The 27,094-nt window shown below is 39.8% G+C and overlaps 3 protein-coding genes across 5 annotated transcripts in view; 2 read left to right on the top strand and 1 right to left on the bottom strand.

Moving 5' to 3' along the window:
• The window catches only part of LOC117316581, an 89,006-nt gene extending 69,888 nt beyond the window's left edge, over positions 1-19,118 (top strand). For 2 of the 3 annotated variants that reach the window (XM_033871242.1, XM_033871241.1), the window contains 7 exons: positions 579-711; positions 1,237-1,497; positions 2,478-2,675; positions 6,156-6,241; positions 9,097-9,148; positions 12,897-13,067; positions 13,786-19,118. In XM_033871242.1, coding sequence (XP_033727133.1) covers positions 579-711; positions 1,237-1,497; positions 2,478-2,675; positions 6,156-6,241; positions 9,097-9,148; positions 12,897-13,067; positions 13,786-13,949 — 1,065 coding nt within the window. In that variant the 3' untranslated portion in view covers positions 13,950-19,118. The remainder of the gene's footprint in view (positions 1-578; positions 712-1,236; positions 1,498-2,477; positions 2,676-6,155; positions 6,242-9,096; positions 9,149-12,896; positions 13,068-13,785) is intronic. The other variant, XM_033871243.1, reaches the window with a different exon arrangement.
• Positions 16,971-20,440, top strand: LOC117316985 (skin secretory protein xP2-like). The gene is made up of 2 exons (XM_033871763.1): positions 16,971-16,995; positions 19,602-20,440. The coding sequence occupies exons 1-2, from the start codon at positions 16,971-16,973 to the stop codon at positions 20,438-20,440; spliced, it is 864 nt and encodes a 287-aa protein (XP_033727654.1).
• Positions 20,441-21,776: 1,336 nt separating this feature from the next.
• Positions 21,777-22,415, bottom strand: LOC117316984. Its single transcript, XM_033871762.1, has one exon. The coding sequence runs from the start codon at positions 22,413-22,415 to the stop codon at positions 21,777-21,779; it is 639 nt and encodes a 212-aa protein (XP_033727653.1).
• Between the last annotated feature and the right edge of the window lie 4,679 nt (positions 22,416-27,094).

Below are 27,094 nucleotides of genomic sequence, written 5' to 3'. Positions count from 1 at the left end.
AGTGTTTGCCCTTGTCAGTAAACCAGTGTTTGACCTTGTCAGTAAACCAGTGTTTGACCTTGCCTGTAAACCAGTGTTTGACCTTGTCAGTAAACCAGTGTTTGACCTTGCCAGTAAATTTAAACCAGTGTTTGACCTTGTCAGTAAACCAGTGTTTGACCTTGCCAGTAAATTTAAACCAGTGTTTGACCTTGTCAGTAAACCAGTGTTTGACCTTGTCAGTAAACCAGTGTTTGACCTTGTCAGTAAACCAGTGTTTGACCTTGCCAGTAAATTTAAACCAGTGTTTGCCCTTGCCTGTAAACCAGTGTTTGACCTTGTCAGTAAACCAGTGTTTGACCTTGTCAGTAAACCAAGCTGCAGTGTTTGACCTTGTCAGTAAACCAGTGTTTGACCTTGTCAGTAAACCAGTGTTTGACCTTGTCAGTAAACCAGTGTTTGCCCTTGTCAGTAAACCAGTGTTTGCCCTTGCCTGTAAACCAGTGTTTGACCTTGTCAGTAAACCAGTGTTTGACCTTGTCAGTAAACCAGTGTTTGACCTTGTCAGTAAACCAGTGTTTGACCTTGGTGTGTTGTAGGATGGGGCAGAGTTGGAACACAATGGTAGTGGACATGGGACGATAGAATCAGACGATGAAGATATGCTGGAAGGATCTACAGATGATGATGATGATGATGACGACGATATTGAAATATCAGGATCTGGCAAAGGTAGGGAGTTTGTATCCGTGATGTTTAACTTAGTAGGAGGAAAGGGCACATCTATATACAGGAATTATTTTAATTAATATAGATTTTGTAAAGTGTCTTTCTATTCTTAAAATTGTACATTTTATCAAAAAGTTCAAAGCAATACATTTTGTAGAAATATTCTTTTTAAAAAAGTCATGAAAAAGGTCATAATTTTTGGTAATCATTATTTTTGTAATGTATCATGTATTAATTTTTGTTATGTATAATGTATCTTTTTTGTAATTTTGTTCTTTCCATGAAAAAAGAGGGAAAAATAAAAATAAAATTTAAGTGACACTTCCTGAATATATATGGCATATATATGTATAACAGAAATGTTGGCGGTTACTTTGATCTTTGGTAGAAGCTTTTTAGATGGTTTTAATTTCTTGCTACAATATTTGTTAGTACCACATGTACATATTATACAAATCAAGGTATTTCAACTTTTCTTTATTTTCCTGGCTTCACTACATTATGATGCATCACTCACTTTGATTTTAGGTTTTCTGGGTGAATTTACAACACAGCCCCAGTCTACAAGATCATTTTCAGAATGTGAAACAATGCGGAATTCTGTAAAAGATCCAGATTATGCGCGTGAAACAAAATCTTTTGTGCCAAGATGTACATTGGATGGTGATTTCGAGCGTCTACAGTGCCGGGGAGAGCCTGGCATTGATGAGTGCTGGTGTGTGTTCCCAAATGGTAACCGTGTAGAGGGCACAACCATGCATGGACCAACGACACCCGACTGTCAGTTTGGTGAGTTTGGTGACTGGGTGGCTTATATTATTGGATGTCTTTGGTAGTATGCTTCAGTGAGATAGCACTATAAATTCTGTGTCAGTTAATCTGCACTATCAAAAGGAGACAAACACACACAATACACCCACACTCGCCACAGTATGCTTCAGTGAGATAGCACTATAAATTCTGTGTCAGTTAATCTGCACTATCAAAAGGAGACAAACACCCAAAATACACCCACACTCGCCAAAAGTAGGCTGTCCTTAAATGACCATAGCTGTTGATAGGATGTTAAAAAATACCAACTAAACTAAAGAACAATTAAACCGGTCTACCTATCCAAAATTTTACAGACCCACAAAACAGTCTTATCTATCCAGAATTTTACAGACCCACAAAACAGTCTACCTATCGTAGTTGTAACAGAAAAAAATATACTACAACCATGCATCTAGTTGTAGGTTTCAACTTCCGTATACAACCCAAGTACCATTCCAAAAGTAGAGCAGACAAGGTGACATTTAACATAGGACTCATAACAGACAATGTTATATAACTAAATCAAGGTCTCACATTTACCGTAGTTGTCTGGGATAATACATGAAGCATTAAAAAGTTTATATATAGCCACACATTTCAGCATTTTCCTTTATCCACACCTAGCTTTTTCCCCTCGTTGTCAAGCTTTCAAGCTGATGAGTCAAAAAAGCTTTCAACTAGAGAATAAAAGAGAAAAATATTTTCTTGTCATTGTGTCCATCTAAGGAAGTCCAGAAACATGTGTGGTATCAGTACCATGGGTTATAAAGGTGTACACCAACAACTGACTGGATCATTACAATAATCACTGGAATTCAAATTTATTTGAATTTATTTTTAACCTAGTAAGAAAACCAACAGTTTTTAACTGTTTCTGTCTGTTTTTCATTGTCTGGACGTAGCTGATTTATTCTGTCTCCCCTTTTATATGAAGCGTTAACGGTTTGTTGTTCCAGGTTCAACGATAAAAAAGTGTGTATTCCTACTCCTCAAGAACAGCTGGGGTAAGCTTGGAACTTACCCTCCGCGGTGTACCATCGACGGAGAGTTTGAAGACATCCAGTGTTTCGAGGGAGACTGTTGGTGTGTGGATGACAAAGGAAATGAACGTCACAACACACGTGTGCGCTCGTCAAAAACACCTAATTGTAAAGGTATTCATCCCACTTTAGCTCCTTCCATTATACATTCATCTACTTCAAAGGATTCAGACAGATATCCTCCTTTACTGGTATTGGGCTTAGCAAACTCCCAAAAAATATTTTCAAATGTCTTTTGTTGTCAATAACAAAAATCATTTCAACTTCTAAATAAAACTTCACGAAGAAGTATAAAAAAATAATTAGTATTGTTAGGAGTGATTCTTGAACCATGAGCAAAAAATTTAAAACAGTTAACAAAAAAAGGTAATATTTGAATATTATTAAAATGTCCCTCGGAAATTAAGACCATATAAAATTTCCTAAAAATGGAATCGGAAATTGTAGGAAAAAAAAAACTGGGCAAAAAGAATTTGATACATTTGAAGTTTGAGTAGGTGTGTAGACTCCCAATTGGTGATCCGGAGACACAGCCAGGCTATAGATATGGTTGAAATAGACCAGAAATGTCACTCGGAAATGTCAGTACTTTGTATGTAGTGTTAATATGTCTGATAGATTCCTAATCACCTTGTCATGTTGTTTGTGGTGGGTAGATGACAGGGAAATCCTTTTCTCGTTTAACTGTAGGTGGTTTGTATTTTCTAACTCTGTTTTATATATCGGTGATTTTGTCTTCTACTTTCTCATTTAATATCTAGCTGGTTTATCTTCTTGTAGCATTGCACAAGTATTGTAAATTGCACTTGTACATAGCAAACTTTGTCATCAAATTTTGTACACGGTATCATGTGAAGTTTTAGTTTTAAAACTTCTATAACGGTAGTTTATAACAAATGAGTAATTTCTGTAAGTTTGTTACTGTTTCTATATGAGGTACTTCTTCAGGACCCATATGTTGTCATTAATGATCAATAAGGTCACCGATCTGTCTCATATTAATTTGCCCTGGAAATCTTTATTTTTGTATCCTGCACATTTGTGTATTTTGTGTATAAATGTAAGGATGTCTGTGAGGAAAATCAAAAAGATAACACAGGGTACTGTAGACTTACACAGGGGACTGTAGACTTACACAGGGGACTGTATACTTACACAGGGGACTGTAGACTTACACAGGGTACTGTAGACTTACACAGGGGACTGTAGACTTACACAGGGTGATGTAGACTTACACAGGGGACTGTATACTTACACAGGGTACTGTAGACTTACACAGGGTACTGTAGACTTACACAGGGTACTGTAGACTTGCACAGGGTACTATAGACTTACACAGGGTGATGTAGACTTACACAGGGTACTGTAGACTTACACAGGGGACTGTATACTTACACGGGGTGATGTAGACTTACACAGGGTACTGTATACTTACACAGGGGACTGTAGACTGACACAGGGTACTGTAGACTTACACAGGGGACTGTATACTTACACAGGGGACTGTAGACTGACACAGGGTACTGTAGACTTACACAGGGGACTGTATACTTACACAGGGTACTGTAGACTTACACAGGGTGATGTAGACTTACACAGGGGACTGTAGACTTACACAGGGTGATGTAGACTTACACAGGGTAATGTATACTTACACAGGGGACTGTAGACTTACACAGGGTACTGTAGACTTACACAGGGGACTGTATACTTACACGGGGTGATGTAGACTTACACGGGGTACTGTATACTTACACAGGGGACTGTAGACTTACACAGGGTACTGTAGACTTACACAGGGGACTGTATACTTACACGGGGTGATGTAGACTTACACAGGGGACTGTATACTTACACAGGGGACTGTAGACTTACACAGGGTGATGTAGACTTACACAGGGGACTGTAGACTTACACAGGGTACTGTAGACTTACACAGGGTACTGTAGACTTACACAGGGTACTGTAGACTTACACAGGGTGATGTAGACTTACACAGGGTACTGTAGACTTACACAGGGGACTGTATACTTACACGGGGTGATGTAGACTTACACAGGGTGATGTAGACTTACACAGGGTACTGTAGACTTACACAGGGGACTTTAGACTTACACAGGGTAACTTACACAGGGTACTGTAGACTTACACAGGGTACTGTAGACTTACACGGGGTACTGTAGACTAACACAGGGTGATGTAGAGTTTCATGGGGTAGTTAAATATATATATATATATATATAGCTTAGAAACACAAATGACGAAGGAAGACAACTTTTTGACTCGTGCCCTGACCGGGCCTCGAACTCACGATCTACGGCACCCAATCGCCTAGCCAGAAATACCCGCAGCTTATACCGCTGCGCCACATCGGCGTTCTTCAAAAAAGAATGTTTCAATGGCGCAGAGATGGTCGGCCCTATACCCTGACATGATCATTGTGGAAGTCGTCTATAAGATGATATGAATATCTGGATCGCAATGTATTCATATATTATATATATTTCTCTCTGTACAACTACGACAGGAAATTCAAATCTATATCTTCGGATCACCAACACACACATATATATATATATATGCATTGCTAATGTAGATTCAAATTAGAGAAAAAATCTTTGAAAATAACACATACCAAGAATGTATTTTTTGTTGCGAGTACCACCGTTAAATTTAGTTTCTAAGCAGGGGTATACAGTCTTAATCATGTTGAGTCAATATTTACACTGCAGACCTTTGAAGTTGGGTTTGTGCTACCGTGTTTTGTGTCATTAGGCCAAATCAAAAATATTTGCTGTTTCTAGTTTTGCTCATTTCTTTAAATCAATAAAATGGAATAGATAGCAATGGACATTAAGGCATGGAAAACAGAAAAAACATTGTGTTTACAGCATTGGGTCGTTCAAATCCTACTCATTGTAGACACACAGTTAACCTGGAATACAAATATAAACTATCTTCTATTGTCTGTTGCCTGAAATCATCATTCAACATCATCTTTCACATCTTTTATTTTTGGAAAAGCACATGGCAAGTGATTTTTGTCACAATTTGTTGCGCTATGAGTTGATTTGGTGCGAATCATGACATTTAATTCCCTTGTTATTGTAGTTGTTAACAGTTCAATATTAATGTTGCATGTTTCCACCTCATCCGTTGCTACATGTCATGTGATCAGGTCACATGACCTGATCATGTGATCAGGTCATCTGATCAGGGTCTACTATTGCATGTTTACAATTAATCGGATGTTGCGTAGAATAGATTCTTTTTATAACTTTACCACTGCAACAAGCTTGTGTTTTCCAACACCTTATCATGTCGTCAATTCCGGAGATTGTTAAGACAAATCAATGACAAGGTAATCACACACAAAAATGCCATTGTCACACTTTCAATGGAATTTGAATGATAAAACAACAATGTTGGTAAAAAGTTTGAAATCAAAATGAAATCAATGGGATGACATGTTTAACATTGTCCAGATGTATTTTGAGGGCTTCTGTACAGGTGGTTTGATGTCTTAGTTGACGGAGAGTAACATTCTTATTGTACAATGGGGAAAAATAAATGTGATATTTTGTGCCTGTGTAGCAACTACAGTAAAGACAATGACAACTAAGGCCAACACGACTCCAGGACCTGTCACTAGCAAGCCTAGCAAGAAACCTGACAATGGAGTAAGTATCTGTAACATACTAGACCTAATACTAGCACCTGTTTTAACGAGTGGTATACGACCCATCAATTAAAAATAATTTAATGATTTTGTAAGATTTTTAAAAAATTCACTATCTATAGACATTTTTATTTGGTTTTATTACTTTTCTGCAATTTCTGCTAGAAATACTGCTACAAAGATACCTACATACATATCAGAGTTATGGAATCATAGTAAGAATAAAGAGGATATTGTTTAAGGAAAAACACAGCCTGAAATAAAGGCATTCTCTTGTCATGACTGGTGCTTTTCATTAGGTCAACACAAGCTGGTTATATCCAATGAGCTCTGGCAATATATATGTATTTAAAGAGCTCTTATTTTCTTTTATCATGTACATGTCTAACAAGCTCTCACAAACTACATATCCAACAAACTGTACATGTCTAACAAGCTCTCACAAACTACATATTCAACAAGCTCTCACAAACTGTACATATCCAACAAACTGTACATGTCTAACAAGCTCTCACAAACTACATATTCAACAAGCTCTCACAAACTACATATTCAACAAGCTCTCACAAACTACATATTCAACAAGCTCTCACAAACTGTACATGTCTAACAAGCTCTCACAACCCATACATATCCAACAAGCTCTCACAAACTACATATCCAACAAACTGTACATGTCTAACAAGCTCTCACAAACTACATATTCAACAAGCTCTCACAAACTACATATCCTACATATCCAACAAACTGTACATGTCTAACAAGCTCTCACAAACTACATATTCAACAAGCTCTCACAAACTGTACATATCTAACAAGCTCTCACAAACTACATATCCAACAAGCTCTCACAAACTACATATCCAACAAGCTCTCACAAACTACATATCCAACAAGCTCTCACAAACTACATATTCAACAAGCTCTCACAAACTACATATCTAACAAGCTCTCACAAACTACATATTCAACAAGCTCTCACAAACTGTACATATCTAACAAGCTCTCACAAACTACATATCCAACAAGCTCTCACAAGCTGTACATATCAAACAAGCTCTCATAACTCATACATATGCCAACAAGCTCTCACAAACTTTACATATCCAACAAGCTCTCATAACTAGTATAAGTGCAACAAGCTCTCACAAACTGTACATATCCAACAAACTTTCACAAGCTGTACATATTCAACAAGCTCTCACAAACTGTACATATCCAACAAACTGTACATGTCTAACAAGCTCTCACAAACTACATATCCAACAAGCTCTCACAAACTACATATTCAACAAGCTCTCACAAACTACATATCCAACAAGCTCTCACAAACTACATATTCAACAAGCTCTCACAAACTACATATCTAACAAGCTCTCACAAACTACATATTCAACAAGCTCTCACAAACTGTACATGTCTAACAAGCTCTCACAAACTGTACATATCCAACAAACTGTACATGTCTAACAAGCTCTCACAAACTACATATTCAACAAGCTCTCACAAACTACATATCCAACAAACTGTACATGTCTAACAAGCTCTCACAAACTACATATTCAACAAGCTCTCACAAACTGTACATATCTAACAAGCTCTCACAAACTACATATCCAACAAGCTCTCACAAGCTGTACATATCAAACAAGCTCTCATAACTCATACATATGCCAACAAGCTCTCACAAACTTTACATATCCAACAAGCTCTCATAACTAGTATAAGTGCAACAAGCTCTCACAAACTGTACATATCCAACAAACTTTCACAAGCTGTACATATTCAACAAGCTCTCACAAACTGTACATATCTAACAAGCTCTCACATACTACATATCCAACAAGCTCTCACAAACTGTACATATCCAACAAGCTCTTACAACCCATACATGTGCCAACAAGCTCTCACAGCCTGTACATATCCAACAAGCTCTCACAAATTGTTCATATCCAACAAGCTCTCACAAACTGTTCATATCCAACAAGCTCTTAAAATGTTAGTGCATAACTTTGACATATTGAAGTGAGACTGCAGGTGTACATAAAAAAAAACAGTTTGAAAAGGAATTTCTATGTGTTTTTATATGTGATGCATCATTTATTTAATAAAATGGAGGCTGTGAATTAAAATGAAATGACTAGGCCTTATGGAGAGAGATCTGTCTGCTCCAGTGAGTGATATATATATATATATATATATATCTGTAGCATGCAGCTACTAGAATTTAGTCTCACAAGTACAACAAACCTCAGCTTATTAGCTGATTGTTTCACTTTTGTACTTGTTTTCAACACTTGAGAGGATGATAAAACTGTCCATTGACAATAAGTATTAAATACCATATAGGGTCATGGGCTGTACATCTGTAGCATTCAGTGATAATTTTGGTGACTTAAACATACACCTGCAAGACTTACTTAAATACCAAATTAACTGTCAGCAGAATTGGAAATTCCTTTATCAGTGGTAATAGGGTTCAGAAAGACTTCAAGATGTCAAAAAGATTTCAAAAATTTGAATTCGAACTTAGGCTTAAAAATCTCCAAATGGATCCCCCTGAAAAAGATAGAAAATATTTAGATGGAAAAATCAATACAAATGAAGATTAATGACAAAGTCAGTAATAGTTTTGTTAGTTTTTAGATAGAGATATGTAAGGAAGTAGAATGCTGCATCAGAATTAAAAGTAAAAAGAGAAAATAAGACACCTTTAATGAAGCTTGTTTTAACCGTTGGTAGTTATTGTATTTGAGCCTAGGATAAAAAGGATATAATAAGTTTATGAATATCACTGATTGATGTTGTTGACCTCTGATCTATTTGTTAACAACTGTGGTTTGTTTTGTTTTTCAGTACGTAGTCGATACAGATCCACCACTTATCATTGACTATATTGATACAGAATGTAAGTACAACAACAGCTGGCCAGGGATGGTGACTGCCTGCTGTTCCCGAGGGGGTAGGGAGGGTTGGGGGTGTGCCTGCTGTTCCCGAGGGGGTAGGGGGGGGGGGGGGGGGTGGATTGTCAACTACTCTGGAGGAATAAGGAATATGACTTGATTGAACGATGGGAGGAGGGTAAGAAATGACAGTTTTGGAAGGGTTTTGGAGGGGCTAGGCAGGGGTTAGAGATTGTTGTAGGAGGGGCTAGGCAGGGGTAATAGATTGTTGTAGGAGGGGCTAGGCAGGGGTTATAGATTGTTGTAGGAGGGGCTAGGCAGGGGTTATAGATTGTTGTTTAGGAGGGGCTAGGCAGGGGTTAGAGATTGGTGTAGGAGGGACTAGGCAGGGGTTAGAGATTGTTGTAGGAGGGGCTAGGCAGGGGTTATAGATTGTTGTAGGAGGGACTAGGCAGGGGATAGAGATTGTTGTAGGAGGGACTAGGCAGGGGTTATAGATTGTTGTAGGAGGGACTAGGCAGGGGTAATAGATTGTTGTAGGAGGGGCTAGGCAGGGGTTATAGATTGTTGTAGGAGGGACTAGGCAGGGGTAATAGATTGTTGTAGGAGGGGCTAGGCAGGGGTTAGAGATTGTTGTAGGAGGGGCTAGGCAGGGGATAGAGATTGTTGTAGGAGGGGCTAGGCAGGGGTTATAGATTGTTGTAGGAGGGGCTAGGCAGGGGATAGAGATTGTTGTAGGAGGGGCTAGGCAGGGGTTATAGATTGTTGTTTAGGAGGGGCTAGGCAGGGGTTAGAGATTGTTGTAGGAGGGGCTAGGCAGGGGTTATAGATTGTTGTAGGAGGGGCTAGGCAGGGGTTATAGATTGTTGTAGGAGGGGCTAGGCAGGGGTTATAGATTGTTGTAGGAGGGGCTAGGCAGGGGTTAGAGATTGTTGTAGGAGGGGCTAGGCAGGGGTTAGAGATTGTTGTAGGAGGGGCTAGGCAGGGGATAGAGATTGTTGTAGGAGGGGCTAGGCAGGGGTTATAGATTGTTGTAGGAGGGGCTAGGCAGGGGATAGAGATTGTTGTAGGAGGGACTAGGCAGGGGTTATAGATTGTTGTTTAGGAGGGGCTAGGCAGGGGTTAGAGATTGTTGTAGGAGGGACTAGGCAGGGGTTATAGATTGTTGTAGGAGGGACTAGGCAGGGGTTATAGATTGTTGTAGGAGGGGCTAGGCAGGGGTTAGAGATTGTTGTTTAGGAGGGGCTAGGCAGGGGTTATAGATTGTTGTAGGAGGGGCTAGGCAGGGGTTATAGATTGTTGTAGGAGGGACTAGGCAGGGGTTATAGATTGTTGTTTAGGAGGGGCTAGGCAGGGGTTATAGATTGTTGTAGGAGGGACTAGGCAGGGGTTATAGATTGTTGTTTAGGAGGGACTAGGCAGGGGTTATAGATTGTTGTAGGAGGGGCTAGGCAGGGGTTATAGATTGTTGTAGGAGGGGCTAGGCAAGGGTTATAGATTGTTGTAGGAGGGACTAGGCAGGGGTTATAGATTGTTGTAGGAGGGACTAGGCAGGGGTTATAGATTGTTGTTTAGGAGGGGCTAGGCAGGGGTTATAGATTGTTGTTTAGGAGGGGCTAGGCAGGGGTTAGAGATTGTTGTAGGAGGGGCTAGGCACGGGTTATAGATTGTTGTAGGAGGGGCTAGGCAGGGGATAGAGATTGTTGTAGGAGGGGCTAGGCAGGGGTTATAGATTGTTGTTTAGGAGGGGCTAGGCAGGGGTTATAGATTGTTGTAGGAGGGGCTAGGCAGGGGATAGAGATTGTTGTAGGAGGGGCTAGGCAGGGGTTAGAGATTGTTGTAGGAGGGGCTAGGCAGGGGCTAGGCAGGGGCTAGGCAGGGGTTAGAGATTGTTGTAGGAGGGGCTAGGCAAGGGTTATAGATTGTTGTAGGAGGGGCTAGGCAGGGGTTATAGATTGTTGTTTAGGAGGGGCTAGGTATGGTTTAGAGATTGCTGTTTTGGAGGGGCTAGGCAGGGGTTAAAGATCGTTGTAGGAGGGGCTAGGCAGGGGTTAGAGATTGCTGTTTTGGAGGGGTTGGGTAGGGATGAGATTTAACAGCTGTTTTGGAGGAGTGAGCTGTTTAGCAGGGCCAAGGAGGGATGTACTGCTGTGTTAGAGAATTTTTGGGTAGGGGATTGGTTGATTCCTATGGTGAGGATGTGAATAATATCAATTATCACTTGAGTGAATTATTACGTTCTGTTGGACTTGCTTTGTTTTGATAATAGGTGTTTTACAATTTGAATGAGTGTTCTATGATAAACATACAACTAAGTAACACATACAGAAAATCAAGCTCTGTTAGTTGTATAACTACCAGTACTGCAATAGTAACAGATCCATGTATCATTCCCTCCGTTTATCTCATCAGCCTTTGGCTGACTCAAATATTTATTGCGCTCATCAATATTTTCAGGAAAATTCAAGTAACTCTGATCAAAAAATTGATTTGAAATTTGTATTAATGGTTTGAATATTCATTGATAATTGGTCTAAATAGTCATCAAGGAATATTCTGAATATTAATAAATTAATGATTTGAATATTCATTGGTTATTGGTCTAAATAGTCATCAAGGAATATTCTGAATATTAATAAGTTAATGATTTGAATATTCATTGACAATTGGTCTAAATAGTCATCAAGGAATATTCTGAATATTAATAAATTATAAATTAATGATTTGAATATTCATTGATTAATGGCCTGGAAATTTATTGAGTAACTGCCAAAACACAGCATGAGTGGACTGGATGGTAGCTGTGTGAACTAACACCTATAGAAATGTTAGAGTATTCTAATTTAACCACAGTAAGTCACTGAGGAAGGTCAAGGAAATTAAAAGTTTGGTATTCCTCTAAAAGAGGCCCTGAATGAGTCAACTCAGTAATGCTGTATTCGTTGACTACCAGTATTCTTCATACTCCAGCAGAAGAATACAGGGTAATTCTTGTAAACTCAAGTACGCGAATGTTTGGCGACTTGAGTTGCAGAATACCTGGTAACACGGTGATTCATTAGCCGAACCACATTGATTTCTTTGGCCTAGCATTTTGTATATTTTTGGCATGTTGTATTTACATTTTCTCTTTCTCTACTAACATTTGCATGCATCATTTTAGCTGTCCTGTTTCTATCAATTTTTATCCTTTTTCTTATGCTATGGAGCTTTTCCATACCTACACATTGGACATCAGAATACATTAACCTGCTACAGTTGTCTTTCTTGATTACTGGTTACGCTACAGTGTAAACAGTTGGAGTTACTTCCCTTGATCCAACAAAATGTGGAACTTTTGAAAAATTACTAAGGAAACATATTTACTCCACCCAGAGTGTAGATTTGATAAAACATTGAAACTAAAAAAAGATGAATAAAAGTTCTCTGATATAATCATTTGAAGAAAATTCTCCAAACATTATGTACTCAAAACTAAATTCTGTAAATAATAATGAAAAAACAGGTATAAATGATCTGTAACAATTTAAAGGAACTTATTAAAATATAATTTAAATTACATATGTTGAAAAAAAAAAAAAAAAAAAACTTGAAAATTAGTTTGAAGCTTTTATTTGTTGACTTTCTGTCTGCATCAACGAATCATGAAAGGAAAGCAAATAATGTGTTTTTAAAGGTAATAAAAAACAAACTATCCTTTAAAAAATCTGCTTTTCACTTACGTGAATTTTCATGAAGATTCTTTGCTTACAGTTGGTTCTACACTTGCCCCAGAGCAGGAGGCAACACCAAAACCAAAGGATATTGAAGTGGATCCCATTGACCCCCAGGAGCCCGAAGAGGAGGATAATCTGTCGAGCAGCAATCTGTCACATGAGGGCGAAAGTGAAATGAAATTTCTGGCAAAACCATTTGTTATGGGAGGTGAGTTGTTATCCATTCTGAATTATCTCATATTTTGTCTCAAACTTCAATGACATAGTTATACAGTTAGTTGCAAAAGGATCATATAGATCATTGTACATGAACAAATCATATTATTAAATTGAGTGGAGGGGGAGAGGTACCTATGCCCGTCCTGTCCATCCAAATGCAATGAAACTAGCTTATCTCAGGAACTGCTGAGCTGATGTGATCCTCACGAAACTGTGTCAATATATATCAATAATATTTACCCACTGTGACCAAGTAAGATGTGCTCCCTGAACCATTTCCCCTTACATGTTAGTGGTACAGTGGTATCACACAGGCATGTCCACATAGGCTGCTGGGCTTTGATATCCTGATCCGACATGAACAGGTATTGGTCACCTGCCCGGCCACATAGGCGGCTGGGGTTTGATAACGTGATCCGACATGAACAGGTATTGGTCACCTGCCCGGCCACATAGGCGGCTGGGGTTTGATATCGTGATCGGACATGAACAGGTATTGGCCACATGGGTTTTACTCAGGTACTCTGGTTTCCTCTGACAATAAGACCACTCAGATCCTTCAATCCAGGCCCAGATTGATCAATATAAGTTGAATAATGATAAAACTTGTTAAGCGAATTAAGTTTACAAGTTTACATTTTGCATTTACAGAACCACATCTTAGTTGCCTTGTCGATTTTTACTCCACACTAAAATTCTCTTTACAGCTGTGATAGCCGGGGCAGTGGTTGGATTGCTGGGGGCTATACTTCTGGTCATGTTCATCGTGTATCGCATGCGAAAGAAGGACGAAGGCAGCTATGCCCTGGAAGAACAGAAATTCACAAACTATTCCTACATGAAAGCACCAGAAAAAGAGTTCTATGCGTGAGCAGACATCAATGGGAAGGAGATGGACCTTACCTTACATCTCTAGCTTGGCAGAAAAATTAAACTAAAACAAATAGACACCACAATGGGAAAGACCACCGAGTTCCTGGCACATAGCATTTCAATTTTCGTGAAGAAAATTTCTAAGAAATGTAACATTTTTTCTGAAATTTTTCCATTTCAATGCAATATATAGACCATTTGAAGTGTAAGATAGCTGTTCTGGTGATGTTGTGTGCGGGGGCAAAATTAGTATCTATGGGGACAAATTTCTGAGGGACAGCGATGGTGCTGCTGTTGGGAAAATAATCCTGGAAGTTTAATGACCGTTGATGGTGTCTGAGGGAACAGTCGGCGGGTGGGAGGGGCGGGTGAACTTGTTCATACAAGATTTTATTTTTTATACTATAATCAATTTTTGACACCTTTTTATTTGTATATTTATTATCAGTATGATATTGAAATCATAGAAAGCCAGCTAGAGTTTCATACAGACTTTGAGAGCCTGATATTGCTCTTCATCAATTTAAGATGTGCACGTCCACCGGAAGGAACAAACAAACAAAATGAAAGAAATGTCAATGTCGACTGGACAATGATTTTAATATGTTACAAAGCAGTGAAACTATGAAGTTTATACTGTTGTAACTCTGTACATATTTCAATTTATCAGACTGCCGTTAACAAGTTTTCGTATGAAAGTATATTTCATTAATTGCACACACACAGGATCTGAATTGTACATCAAGGTATGGAGAGGTCATTTAGTGCACTCCTCTTCAAGTAGGGAGCTGTTTTATCGTGTAATATTGTTTGATTATTTTGATATTACTATAATTCAACAATTTTAACAATTTCCTTTTTTAGTTCAATCTATATCTGAAGTTAATGCTTCATTTAGCATAATTTTGTCATGCACATTATTCTAGAAATGATTTTAAGATTAATTCAAAATCGAGAAAGCTTAATGATATTGGTAATGTTTCAGTTTTAATATTTATTTGAAATGAATTGGAACAAATAGAGCATATTGTGTTTGTAATAACTGGGTTGCAGATCTTGATAATACTATTTTCTTAGTGACTTGTTGGATGTGTTTGAGTTACTCAATTTCAACAGGAATTGGTCAAATATCACGTTTACATGTTGGAATGTGGAAATCGTTTGACTACACAACTAAAGTGTCCTGTCATTTTGTCTTTTAATTCAGGGAGAAATGATTATTATGTTATGTGTCACAATTTGTTTGTATGTAACTGTGTCGGTAAGGGAGTGCTATAAAGCAACATGTTAAATATTGACGCACTTTATGACTGAAACGCATGCTGATCGGCAGGCGTGTTGAAGTTTCTTTGTCAGATGCAATTTGAAATACATGTCTTTTATATAGGAAAGAATTAGTTTTTTTTTTTTTTTTTTTTTGGAAATTCTAAATATTTTGTTAAAGGCAAGTTTGGCTGTTGGTCTTGTATAGTTACAAGATGAATTCTCCTTTTGTCTGGCCATATTTTGTAAACCCCCAAAAACTTGTACACACTTTTATTCATAAATTGGTCCAAATTTTAAATCTCCTCATTTAGGTATTTTTAGTTGTTAACTAAAATATATCTAGTATTTGCTCTTTATTTTGGTAATAAAAACATAGTTATTTAACCCTTGTAATTGATGAAATATTTACTTTTGAATCAAATGTTGAAGGTCCAAAAGAAAAACTAAGATGCATGGCCCTACACCTAAGTTCAATATGTTGAGTATGTTGAAAATTTTGAATTAAGTCTAGATTAACATTGTATGTGTTAATGGCACGTTTCCCTGAAGTTTTTGGTACCTTGTAGAATTGTAGATCGATCTGCTATACTGATGTGAGGCTGTGTATTTTCTATCCAGTGTGCAGATCGGATACTATACCCAATGTAAATACTAGACTACATAGTACAAGTAGAAGTTGTCATAGCATTTCACCTCATGTCATTTCATATTAATTATGTTGTATAATTTAAGATTTATCATCAGACAGACTAATCAAATATTATGTCGTTTTAAAGGCACATGGTCACTCATGTTTTAATTTGGTTTTCAACATTCCATTGACCTTGATAGTATTGACCCAAAATCTGGTCTCAACAATCTTATAACTTTATTAAAATGTGAATTGTTGAAATTTTTTGCATTCATGATAAATGGAGATGGGCCAGTTTGAAAATATGAATTTAGTTACCTGAAGGCCTTATAGCTTGATTAAAAGGCCATGAAGTGGCCTGCAGTCCGAACAATCTAAAGATTCTAGAAAATCTTTAAAAATTCTTTATTTCAGGCATTCTTTAGGTTAACAGTGAAAAACAAAGAACAAAGTCTTTTTTCTTTCTTTCCTGTTCAGTTTCTCCTGTTTTCTTCAATAAAGATAAAAAAAATTATTTTCTCCTTAAATTTTACTATTTTATTTTCAGCAATGAAATGGGTAGCTTTAAAGGAAGCTTGCATAATTATAGATAAAAACTTGATCTGGTGCCATGACCAGGCCTTAACGAGTGTACTAGAATATCTCCATGTTAAATGTAATACCACATATCTTCATGTCACATTATCACAGCTAGAGAACTTTTTATGAGTCCATAATCATCACATGCTTAGTTTTCAAACATGTTTCCCATCACCTGATGTATAAGGAGATGTGAGAATTATTAACGTGAGAGTGTGCAAAAAATAAATAAGAAACGAAATGTTTAAAATAAAAAAAAATTATTGACAAATCGGTTGTCACATAGTTGTGCAGAATTAAGAAGTGATTTATTTCATTCAACTTTAAACAGGAAATCATGTTTTGCATTAAAACATCTGGCATTTATGTGGATGCCCGATCAATCAAAGAGGAAGTATCAATATGCCAAATCTTTTTAATTCTACTTTTAAGTCTTTGATCTAAATCAGATAATAGTACATTAATTGATCATTTTTAAGTAGCATTCCATATCCTTTTGATTTGGTAAAATCTGAAACTATGATAACTTTGGAAGGTTGTAATATGGAGAAGATGATGCAAGATATTGGTATGTTTGTACCAACCCTTTTTCCCTTTACTTATCAATTGTGTCTCATTGGATAAGTTTTAATCTTTTAAATTTGTGCCAGTACATTTACAGTTATTGGAAGAAAGGTTTTAAACATTTTCTATTCATAGTCATCCCTTATATATCTCAATGGAATCTCCTTGTCTTTTACAGGGCTATGCCATTGAGGCTGTTAAGGGTAGGCAAGGTCTTCCTATAATTGTCTATTTATTAACATAATGTGTTGTCTTGTCTACCATATGTTCCTTCTTATGTCTTGTACATTAACCATTCTTGCTCCTTAAATCTCCGCCAGCTTGTCCGATTGATGGACAGCTAGCCGAGTTTCTGGAGGAAGGATGATAATGATAATCAACTTTTAAGACATTGCCTTCCTTCCTAAAGCATTAGAAATTTTTACAATTTCAAGTATATCTTCTTTAGATTTTATTCATTTTGAGAAAAATAGCAAAAAAATGTTATTGCAATATTCAAAATTTCACTATTAGAACTTTGTCATTGTGATGTAGAGAAGTTACTTGGATGTTTATTGTTGGGGGCTGGTTGATTTGGGGGAGGGGGCAAAGAACAAAAATGTATACATTCTGTATATTATGGTTGTAAAATGAGATTATAAAGTGTTTTCTGTGAAATTCAATCAAACCTAGCTTCTAGCATTTAGTTGAGGTTTTCAATGGGGTTTTTTTTGTGTGAAAAATTCAATTCCCTTGCTTGTCAAATTGTTTTCTACTCTTACAAATTTGTGTCCAAGGGAAGAGTCTGGTTCTGTTCAGACTTGTTAAAATAATCTAAGACAACTTTTTTCATGAATGAATGTCTTTGTTTGAAGTGGTTAAAAGTAATGATCATCAGATGAAACAGATTTAGAGATTCGATGAAAGTAAATAAACAATAATATTTAATCAGTTTACAAGTACTTCCTCTGAAAGATGCAAATACAGAAATGCATATATTCAAGATATTCACTTGCTTTGTGAGACTCATCTCATAGTTGTTTGGGTTTAAAGCCTACAGACTAATTAGTGCCTTGGGCTAGTCAGACTTTGGCATATTTGTATGATGTAAGGGAGATTCTGATAAATTCTCAGGAACCTGCATACAAAACAAATTCAAATGAAAATATTATTCCCTTCTCTTGCTTATTGCCATAATGAATATTCATGAATTTTGGATTTAAAACTGTTTCTTCCTTTGTTGCTATTCCAAAAATTAGCTTTTTGTCCAAAACCGTCCAAGACAATTTTAGCCAATATGTAGATCAATTAATGATTAAAGCATACAACACTTAAAAGGATGTTTTAGCTCAGGTGCCTATAAGTGGTGACAGCAACCCTTGTCTGTGGGAACTTTCTACCACTAGCCAACACTAGCCATTAACGCAAGCTGTGAAGAAAAAGTTTTAAGTTATTTGAGGTTTCTAAAATTAAGTGGATTTCTTGGGAGTAATTTTCATCATAATTCCTGAATTGATTAAGGAAGTTTTCAATGGCATTATTTGATATAAGTTCATGGTTCACATTGCTCTGTAAGGCCTTCCTGTGGAAGTTCAGGAGCAGTCGTAAAACTGGGTTCTGAACTTGTGCAATGTTTTCCTTAGTTGGGAATTTAAGTGAAGGTGAAATTATTGCTTTGTGAAGTTGAACCTTCAGTTGGCATACATGCAAACATGGCTTATGTTGATGCTCTCTGATCAGCCAGTTTATTGAGTAAAATTTCTGTCAAGACACGAATTCTATTGCCTACAAACAAGGGTTATTGTTATCTATAAATAGGCTCAACTCTCTGTTCTAGCTGCTGTTCCCTATATATATATTGCCATCTTATCTCATCTTTTCCTTACAAATTTCTTTGCTCTCCTCTAATATTGAATTTTATGCTTGACCTACTATCAGCATTTGATAGCTGTTGTGTCATCGACTACTTTCATGGTTTTCTTCATCATGTATCTAATCATCATGTAATATTATTGTTAACAATGACAAACATTTTCATTTTGACTAATGTGAGTGTCGATCTGTGAATACAAGAATGTTTCTGATTTTGATGTCCATAGTACATTTGTAGTTACAGAAAAAAAATAAAATATATATATACAAACTTCATACTTGTTTTGTTAATTATTATCCAGGACTTCATACATTGAAAATATAAATTCTTGTAAATGGTAACCACAGTAACAAAGGACAGGTACAATATACTCCTGTGACATTGATTCTTGTCATAAAATGCATAAAATATTCAAATATAACAAGGAATTCTAAAATCAAATGCTGTTAACAACATTTAGATTTGGTGAATAACAGTCCCCCAAAGAATATGGAATTATATGTTAATAATGCACAGATAATGAGTTTGTGTGGGAGATTTCACTGTTGGACATACAACATTCAAATTACATTTGGTGGTGCTAATGTGAATCGGTCAGAAATATCACTAGATTTAGTAGACAATATCAGGAATATCACTAGATTTAGTAGACAATATCACTAGATTTAGTAGACAATATCACTAGATTTAGTAGACAATATCAGGAATATCACTAGATTTCTGTCAAATGAAATGAGAGGAATCCCCTTGTCCACTAGAGAAAGGAGAGGTATTCCCTTGTCCACTAGAGAAAGGAGAGGAATCCCCTTGTCCACTAGAGAAAGGAGAGGTATCCCCTTGTCCACTAGAGAAAGGAGAGGTATTCCTTTGTCCACTAGAGAAAGGAGAGGTATTCCCTTGTCCACTAGAGAAAGGAGAGGAATCCCCTTGTCCACTAGAGAAAGGAGAGGTATTCCCTTGTCCACTAGAGAAAGGAGAGGAATCCCCTTGTCCACTAGAGAAAGGAGAGGTATTCCCTTGTCCACTAGAGAAAGGAGAGGAATCCCCTTGTCCACTAGAGAAAGGAGAGGAATCCCCTTGTCCACTAGAGAATGGAGGGGAATCCCCTTGTCCACTAGAGAAAGGAGAGGTATCCCGTTGTCCACTAGAGAAAGGAGAGAAATCCCCTTGTCCACTAGAGAATGGAGGGGAATTCCCTTGTCCACTAGAGAAAGGAAAGGTATTCCCTTGTCCACTAGAGAAAGGAGAGGTATTCCCTTGTCCACTAGAGAAAGGAGAGGTATCCCCTTGTCCACTAGAGAATGGAGAGGAATCCCCTTGTCCACTAGAGAAAGGAGAGGAATCCCCTTGTCCACTAGAGAAAGGAGAGGAATCCCTTTGTCCACTAGAGAAAGGAGAGAAATCCCCTTGTCCACTAGAGAATGGAGAGGTATTCCCTTGTCCACTAGAGAATGGGGAGGTATTCCCTTGTCCACTAGAGAATGGAGAGGAATCCCGTTGTCCACTAGAGAAAGGAGAGGTATTCCCTTGTCCACTAGAGAATGGAGAGGAATCCCGTTGTCCACTAGAGAAAGGAGAGGAATCCCTTGTCCGCTAGAGAAAGGAGAGGTATTCCCTTGTCTACTAGAGAATGGAGAGGAATCCCCTTGTCCACTAGAGAAAGGAGAGGAATCCCCATGTCTACTAGAGAATGGAGAGGAATCCCCTTGTCCACTAGAGAATGGAGACTAGTGTCCTTGTCCAATAGACCATGATGAGAAATCCTGTTGTCTGCTAGAAAATGGTGAGGAATTCACTTGTTCACTTGAGATACGCAAGGTATTTCCTTGTCCATTAGAGCATTAAGGGAAACAACCTTGTTCACTAGAACACGGAGGGGCATGTCCCTGTCCACTAAAACACAGAGGAGCATGTCCCTGTCCACTTTGACACAGAGGGGCATGTCCCTGTCCACTAAAACACGGAGGGGAATGTCCCTGTCCACTAGAACACGGAGGGCATGTCCCTGTCTACTAGGACATGGAGGGACATGTTCCTGTCCACTAGGACATGAAGGGGCATGTCCCTGTCCACTAGGACATGGAGGGGCATGTCCCTGTCCATTAGGACATGAAGGGGCATGTCCCTGTCCACTAGGACATGGAGGGGCATGTCCCTGACCACTAGAACACAGAGGAGCATGTCCCCGTCCACTATGACATGGAGGGGAATATTCCTATCAATTAGGACATGACGAGACATGTCCCTCTCCACTAAAACACGGAGAGGCATGTCCCTGTCCACTAAAACACGGAGGGGCATGTCCCTGTCCACTAAAACACAGAGGGGCATGTCCCTGTCCACTATGAAACAGAGAGGCATGTCCCTGTCCACTAGGACATTAAGGGGCATATCCCTGTCCACTAGGACATGGAGGGGCATGTCCCTGTCCACTAGGACATGGAGGGGCATGTCCCTGTCCACTAAAACACGGAGGGCCATGTCCCTGTCCACTAAAACATGGAGGGGCATGTCCCTGTCCACTAGGACATGGATGGGGCATATCCCTGTCCACTAGGACATGGAGGGGCATGTCCCTGTCCACTAAAACACGAAGAGGCATGTCCCTGTCCACTAGGACACGGCGGAGCATGTCCCTGTCCACTAGGACACGGCGGAGCATGTCCCTGTCCACTAGGACATGAAGGGGCATACTATGAAATGGAAAGGCATGTCCCTGTCCACTAGGACACGGAGGAGCATGTCCCTGTCCACTAGAATACGGAGGAGCATGTCCCTGTCCACTAGGACATGGAGGGGCATATCCCTGTCCACTAGGACATGGAGGGGCATATCCCTGTCCACTAGGACACGGAGGGGAATGTCCCTGTCCACTGAAACACGGAGGGGCATATCCCTGTCAACTAGGACATGGAGGGGCATGTCCCTGTCCACTAGGACATGAAAGGGCATACTAGGACATGGAGAGGCATGTCCCTGTCCACTATGACACAGAGAGGCATGTCCCTGTTCACTTTGACACGGAGGGGAATGTCCCTGTCCACTGCAACACGGAGGGACATGTCCCTGTCCACTTTGACACAGAGAGGCATGTCCCTGTCCACTAGGACATGGAGGGGCATGTCCTTGTCCACTAAAACACGGAGGGGCATGTCCCTGTCCACTATGACACAGAGAGGCATATCCCTGTCCACTAGGACATGGAGGGGCATGTCCCTGTCCACTAAAACATTGAGAGGCATGTCCCTGTCCACTACGACATGGAGGGGCATGTCCCTGTCCACTATGACACAGAGAGGCATGTCCCTGTCCACTAAAACATGGAGGGGCATGTCCCTGTCCACTAAAACATGGAGGGGCATGTCCATGACCACTAGGACATTAAGGGGCATGTCCCTGTCCACTAGGACATGAAGGGGCATGTCCCTGTCCACTAAAACACGGAGGGGCATTACCCTGTCCACTAGGACACGGAGAGGCATGTCCCTGTCCACTAAAACATGGAGGGACATGTCCCTGTCCATTAGGACATGAAGGGGCATGTCCCTGTCCACTAAAACATGGAGGGGCATGTCCCTGTCCACTAGAACATGGAGGGCATGTCCCTGTCCACTAGGACATGAAGGGGCATGTCCCTGTCCATTTGGACATGGAGGGGCGTGTCCCTGTCCAGTTTGACATGGAGGGACATGTCCCTGTCCACTAGAACATGAAGGGGCATACTAGGACATGGAGAGGCATGTCCCTGTCCACTAGGACATGGAGGGGGATATCCCTGTCCACTAGGACATGGAGAGGCATGTCCCTGTACACTAGGATATGGAGGGGCATATCCCTGTCCACTAGGACACGGAGGGGAATGTCCCTGTCCACTGAAACACGCAGGGGCATATCCCTGTCAACTAGGACATGGAGGGGCATGTCCCTGTCCACTAGGACATGAAGGGGCATACTAGGACATGGAGAGGCATGTCCCTGTCCACTATGACACAGAGAGGCATTTCCCTGTCCACTTTGACACGGAGGGGAATGTCCCTGTCCACTGCAACACGGAGGGGCATGTCCCTGTCCACTATGACACAGAGAGGCATGTCCCTGTCCACTAGGACATGGAGGGGCATGTCCCTGTCCACTAGGACATGGAGGGGCATGTCCCTGTCCACTATGACACAGAGAGGCATGTCCCTGTCCACTAAAACATTGAGGCATGTCCCTGTTCACTAGGACATGGAGGGGCATGTCCCTGTCCACTATGACACAGAGAGGCATGTCCCTGTCCACTAAAACATGGAGGGGCATGTCCCTGTCCACTTAAACATGGAGGGGCATGTCCCTGTCCACTAAAACATGGAGGGGCATGTCCCTGTCCACTAGGACATTGAGGGGCATGTCCCTGTCCACTAGGACATGAAGGGGCATGTCCCTGTCCACTAGGACAAGGAGGGGCATATCCTTGTCCACTAGAACATGAAGGGGCATACTAGGACATGGAGAAGCATGTCGCTGTCCACTATGACACACAGGGGAATGTCCCTGTCCACTAAAACACGGAGGGACATGTCCCTGTCCACTATGACACAGAGGCATGTCCCTGTCCACTAGGACACGGAGGGACATGTCCTTGTCCACTAAAACATGGAGGGGCATGTCCCTGTCCACTAGAACATGTCCCTGTCCACTAAAACATGGAGGAGCATGTCCCTGTCCACTAGGACACGGAGGGACATGTCCCTGTCCACTAAAACATGGAGGGGCATGTCCCTGTCCACTAGAACATGTCCCTGTCCACTAAAACACGGAGGGACATGTCCCTGTCCACTAAAACATGGAGGGGCATGTCCCTGTCCCTGTCCACTAAAACATGGAGGGGCATGTCCCTGTCCACTTGGACATGGAGGGGCATACTAGGACATGGAGAGGCATGTCCCTGTCCACTAGGACATGGAGGGGCATACTAGGACATGGAGAGGCATGTCCCTGTCCACTTAAACATGGAGGGGCATGTCCCTGTCCACTAGGACATGAAGGGGCATACTAGGACATGGAGGGGCATGTCCCCGTCCACTAGGACACGGAGGGGCATGTCCCTGTCCACTAGGACACGGAGGGGCATGTCCCTGTCCACTAGGACACGGAGGGGCATGTCCCTGTCCACTAGGACATGAAGGGGCATACTAGGACATGGAGGGGCATGTCTCTGTCCACTTAAACATGGAGGGGCATGTCCCTGTCCACTAGGACATGAAGGGGCATACTAGGACATGGAGGGGCATGTCCCTGTCCACTAGGACACGGAGGGGCATATCACTGTCCACTAGGACATGGAGAGGACTGAGTCATGATAATTGGTTATTCCTCCTAGACAACACAAGTCCTGGTTGTCGTTTTAATGCCTACATCAGTGTTTCCTTGTTGCAAACATCTTTTTTTTAATTGAAAATTCACAAATTATAGTTAGATCTCAAGTATAACTGGCTTTGTTTTGTTTTGAAAAAATGTTTTTCTCAAACTGCAGTACATTAGTACTACAGAACTATTCTTAATGAACTGTAGGCCAAATAGAGCTAACCCTGAAACCAAACAAGTTGTTGGTGAACAGAAAGATGGATGGAGAATAATCTTGATGAAATAAAAAATAAATAAAAAACACAAAAATTTTGTTGAAATTTATTAAGCTTAATTTGTTTGGCAAATTGTCTCTATACCAATATATTCTACTTAAATCAAAATATCCAACAAAATCTAATTTCACTGATGCATACAGCAAACAAATCCTATAGATACAGTTTGTATTTGTGCGACATATGTTTGAATATCTTCCTCAATCAAACCTCTGTCATGATTCTAGATGCTGAAGGAATATCACATCTAATACAGCACAAGCTTTCTGTTGTTATGGTAGCTGGTCCCATCACCAATTTACAGGTAAGGATTTGTCTGATCATCAAACTATGTACAGCGACAAGGTTCGTCAACAAACCCCATGAGTATCACAAACACCTTTTCGGCCCAAATAAATCAATTTAAAGGCAAATTGAAGCAGTATTGGTATCATATTGGGTTTTAAATGTGTCCAGGTAAAGTCAACATGAAGTTATCCAGGAAGAAATGGTTTAATCTGGGGAGAAAATAAGCAACAGACACCATACAACATTGTAAATATACACAAGTCTTTGATGTATGTAGTCTAAATTTACTTATACATGTACAAATCAAAGTCGCTGATATCTCTTAGCCAGGAAACCGTGTTGAGGAATGCTGCTAGGTTTTGATATGAGGCAGGATGGCATTCTTCATAACTTACAGTGTCATTTCCATATTTCTCTTCATATTCTAAGAAATCTTTCAGCAGGTGCCAGTCTTTTTTGTTTTTTATTTTTTACAAAAGTTACAAATGACACTAGCCAAAGTTTGTGTCTTTTGTAACTTTAAAAAAATAACTTACTCGGGTGAAATATCTTCTATATCCAACAACCACTCATTGTGTAACCTCTATAAATACATTATTTAATAATATTTTTTCAGGATTTGATCTTCTACTTTTTGTTTTTGGAAAATCTTGTGAAAACCTGTCGAGAGATCCAAATAATTTTCAAATTTCTTTTTTTTCTGAAAATGACATTAGCACACAATAAACAAAACCTTCTACGAAGGGAGATAACTCATAAATATAAATAAGACATTAGCAGACAATACCTCATACAAGGGGAGATAACTCGTAAGATGGAGGATAATTTGTTCTACGGCCAAAGCAAGAGATATCTGCGCATCAACAATGAAGGAATGCAGAAACCTGTACATATATCTACGAATGAAAAAAAATAAAATTTACATCTATACACATAAATCTAACTACATTTGCTTTGAAGCTTTAAGATGCAAAAGTTTATGCCGTATAACATATATAACATGTACATATAATATTATGCTGTTAGATGGAATATGACAAAAGATAAGTTATAGGATAGTCCAGTCGCATGATTCTGTCAGCAGTATATGGTAGTAAGCTTGTAATGAATACATATGAGATCGACAATGATATCACAAGGTTAGGTCATGATACATTAGTTAACTTTGTTATATCTAACATGAAATGAATAATGGAATGACCAAAATTAGTACTGGTGGGGGACTAATTACAGACCTATAGTCCCCTCTGGTAGTAACTGGTGGGGGACTAATTACCGACCTATAGTCCCCTCTGGTAGTAACTGGTGGGGACTAATTACAGACCTATAGCCCTCTCTGGTAGTACTGATGGGGGACTAATTACAGACCTATAGCCCTCTCTGGTAGTACTGATGGGGGACTAATTACAGACCTATAGTCCCCTCTGGTAGTAACTGGTGGGGACTAATTACAGACCTATAGCCCTCTCTGGTAGTACTGATGGGGGACTAATTACAGACCTATAGTCACCTCTGGTAGTACTGGTGGGGGACTAATTACAGACCTATAGTCCCCTCTGGTAGTACTGGGGGGACTAATTACAGACCTATAGTCCCCTCTGGTAGTACTGGTGGGGACTAATTACAGACCTATAGTCCCCTCTGGTAGTAACTGGTGGGGACTAATTACAGACCTATAGTCACCTCTGGTAGTACAGGTGGGGGACTAATTACAGACCTATAGTCCCCTCTGGTAGTAACTGGTGGGGGACTAATTACAGACCTATAGTCCCCTCTGGTAGTACTGGTGGGGACTAATTACAAACCTATAGTCCCCTCTGGTAGTAACTGGTGGGGACTAATTACAGACCTATAGTCCCCTCTGGTAGTACTGGTGGGGACTAATTACAGACCTATAGTCCCCTCTGGTAGTAACTGGTGGGGGACTAATTACAGACCTATAGTCCCCTCTGGTAGTACTGGTGGGGACTAATTACAAACCTAAAGCCCCCTCTGGTAGTACTGGTGGGGACTAATTACAGACCTATAGCCCTCTCTGGTAGTACTGATGGGGGACTAATTACCGACCTATAGTCCCCTCTGGTAGCACTGGTGGGGGACTAATTACAGACCTATAGTCCCCTCTGGTAGTAACTGGTGGGGGACTAATTACAGACCTATAGTCCCCTCTGGTAGTACTGGGGGGACTAATTACAGACCTATAGTCCCCTCTGGTAGTAACTGGTGGGGACTAATTACAGACCTATAGTCCCCTCTGGTAGTACTGGTGGGGACTAATTACAGACCTATAGTCCCCTCTGGTAGTAACTGGTGGGGGACTAATTACAGACCTATAGTCCCCT

Source organism: Pecten maximus, chromosome 18, assembly GCF_902652985.1.
Source record: "Pecten maximus chromosome 18, xPecMax1.1, whole genome shotgun sequence".
In the NCBI taxonomy this organism is placed as follows: domain Eukaryota; kingdom Metazoa; phylum Mollusca; class Bivalvia; order Pectinida; family Pectinidae; genus Pecten; species Pecten maximus.
Note: the sequence above shows the minus strand (reverse complement) of the source record. Positions and strands in the feature narration are given on the sequence as shown.

What these genes read in the sequence shown, in the direction of transcription:
- LOC117316985 (XM_033871763.1), top strand. Translation starts at nt 16,971, where the DNA reads ATGGAGAAGATGATGCAAGATATTG. An exon ending in GAAGATGATGCAAGATATTG is followed by an intron (nt 16,996 to 19,601) that starts GTATGTTTGTAC and finishes CTTGTCCACTAG; the next exon opens with AGAAAGGAGAGGTATTCCCT.
- LOC117316984 (XM_033871762.1), bottom strand. Translation starts at nt 22,415, where the DNA reads ATGCCCCTCCATGTTTTAGTGGACAGGGACATGCCCCTTCATGTCCTA.